The sequence below is a fragment of the Trypanosoma theileri genome (assembly GCF_002087225.1).
Source record: "Trypanosoma theileri isolate Edinburgh chromosome Unknown TM35_Tth_6_V1, whole genome shotgun sequence".
In the NCBI taxonomy this organism is placed as follows: domain Eukaryota; phylum Euglenozoa; class Kinetoplastea; order Trypanosomatida; family Trypanosomatidae; genus Trypanosoma; species Trypanosoma theileri.
Window position 1 is genome coordinate 29,445 of NW_021639848.1, and position 2,581 is coordinate 32,025.

Here is a 2,581-nt window from a genome sequence, read left to right on the forward strand (position 1 = left end):
TGTGGCGAATGCAAGTGGTGCCGGGGAAGTGCCTTCATCGAGTGCAGAAGATGTGTTTAGTTCAGCCGAACGAGACTTAACGGTGGCGGTAGCCAAGGCGTATGAACTGCTTCTGGAGAGAAAAAGTTGTTTGTCTGTATTGGAGGAAGAAATAAAATTGTGCGATGACAATTCTTTGCGTGCTAAAGAAACAGCCACAAATATGGTCAGTCGTGTTGAAGAGATTAAGAAGGAAACGAAAGGAGGTGAACTTGATGTCGATGGTGCTGTGATTGAGGGTCTTAAAAAACAAGTCCAGGATGCTAAGAAAACAATAGAAAAATACGAACATGCTGTCGCTGATACTACGTTTTTTGTCAGTAATAAAAGGCACGCGAAAAAGCCTTGTTGGGTTTCCCGTGGTAACGATAATGACGTGGTAAGGCAAGTTAAACGGAAACATTTCTATTATTTAACTCTACGAGAGGAGGAGGAATATACGACACCAGAAAGAAAAGCACTCACTGCAAACAGTACTAAAACATCTGAAGAGTTGTCTACTCTCAACAATAAACTCTTGGATACTTTACGGCGGGGTCGTGTTGCCAAGAAGAATGCTGAAACACAAATGAAGAAATCGGGCGAGGCATTGAAAAAATCACTTAAAGAACTCGGGGAAATTGAACGAAAACTCAAAGCTAAAAAAGAGAAGGAAAACCTCGAAAGGGTTGGAGATGAAGTCGAAACGATTGCAGCAGTACGCAAGGAAAAACCTGATGGGGTCACAGCAGAAAGCGAACCGAACATCACAAATGCACAAAAGGAACCAAAAATTACAGAAATTAAGGATAATCAGAAGGGGGCTGAAGAAGAAGTGACTCCTCCAATTGAGAAGGAGGAGAAAAGGGCTGAAGAAGGGGCAGGAATGAAGAGTGAAGAAGAGGAGAAAAGGGCTGAAGAACGGACAGGAATGAAGGGTGAAGAAGAGGAGAAGAGGGAAAGTGTTAAAGCAGAGAAGGGAGACGAAGAAAAAAGAAAAGAACTGGAGATACTGGCTGCACAAGAACGAGCGAAAAGAGCTAAAAATGAACAGTATAGATTGGCTGCAGAAGAATGGGAGAAACGAGTTAAAGAGGACCTGGAGAGACTGGCTGCACAAGAACGAGCGAAAAGAGCTAAACATGAACAGTATAGATTGGCTGCAGAAGAATGGGAGAAAAGAGTTAAAGAGGACCTGGAGAGACTGGTTACAAAGGAACGGGCGAAAAGGGCAAAAGAGAAAGAAGAGACTACCACAGCAGGAAGCGTGGCGGAAAGCAATAAAGACAACGATAATATGATCGGAAAACAAACAACTGAAACTCCTAAAAAACCGAATGAAAGATTAACGCCAGTATCAGATGCTCCACGCAGTCGTTCTCTCTCACCGAATCACCCCAAAAAGAAAGATGGCACTGACAGTCCTGCATTGGTGCACAGTCCCTTACTGCTGCTGCTGCTGTGTGTGCTGGGCTGCACTCTCGTGTGCTGATCGGTGTTCCCATGGCACAGCTGCACAGTTAACCTTTGTTTGACTAGACACAGGCGCATTGTAAGGACACTGTTCTTTTTATTGAATTTTAATGTTTCTTTTTTTCTTTTTCAGTTCGATAAATCTTTTGTTTGTATTATTTACTGAACAAATCTATTGGGCTACTGTGGTACTCAACACATGACAAACCATCATTTTGTGAGGGGAGTGTACTCTTTGTTTGTTCGCATTATTATCTGGGCACTGCTGTGCCGCCGTTCACTGTGCCCGCCTAATAAAGTGTGTGTTCCGTGATATGACTAACTATTGCTTTTACCCATGGAATGGGATACAATCCCAATAATATTGTGATTGCTGTGCCTGAAATGTGAAGAATGGCAGGAGGTTCAACACACACAAACACGCACACTACCAACCCTCCTTCTCTTTGTGTGTGTGTGGACTGTCATCATGTGTACATCATTCCCACTGCTCGCCCTGTACGAAAGACACACACACACACACACTGCAGGGAATTGTGTTCTTGCCCCCTGAACATGGTCACATGGTGATCATTGAATTCGTTTCTTGCTTGTTTTCATTTTATTGTGTTTCCCTGTGTGGTGTGGTGCTTTCTGTGTGTGTGTTTTCTCTTCAGGATTAAATTGCACTCTGTTTGCAGCTATTAGTTTCTCTTTTTTCGATTCGTATATGAATTCTGTGTTTTGTGTGTTTATTTGTATAAAATAATACTTTGCTTTTTCATTATTTACAAACTAATGGGACAATATGAATAATAAAGACATGAAAACTATACTTTTACAATTTAATACGTACATGTTGAGATCTTAAAGTGAGCATTGCTGTGTCCAGGCATCGTAGTCACAGTAAGTCATGAATTTCTATTTTATTATTTTTGCACTATTATTGTGTCTGCCTCACGCAGTCACTCCTTTTTTTGCATTTTTATTATGGTAAAAAGATTGGTGGGTTGTAGGTGTTTGAGTGCCCCTCTGTTGTGTGTTTCTTTGTGTGTTTGGGTTGCTACTCGCACCGCCCACGTAATGAAAACACATTTCTTTGTTCTCGCCT

The 2,581-nt window shown here is 41.8% G+C and overlaps 1 protein-coding gene across 1 annotated transcript; it reads left to right on the forward strand.

The window, feature by feature from the left end:
- Position 1: 1 nt before the first annotated feature.
- On the forward strand, positions 2 to 1,510 carry TM35_000061070 (uncharacterized protein; the record flags this gene model as incomplete). The annotated part of the gene is made up of 1 exon (XM_029023144.1): positions 2 to 1,510. A coding segment is annotated over one exon (1,509 nt), but the record flags the coding sequence as incomplete, so codon positions are not given.
- Between the last annotated feature and the right edge of the window lie 1,071 nt (positions 1,511 to 2,581).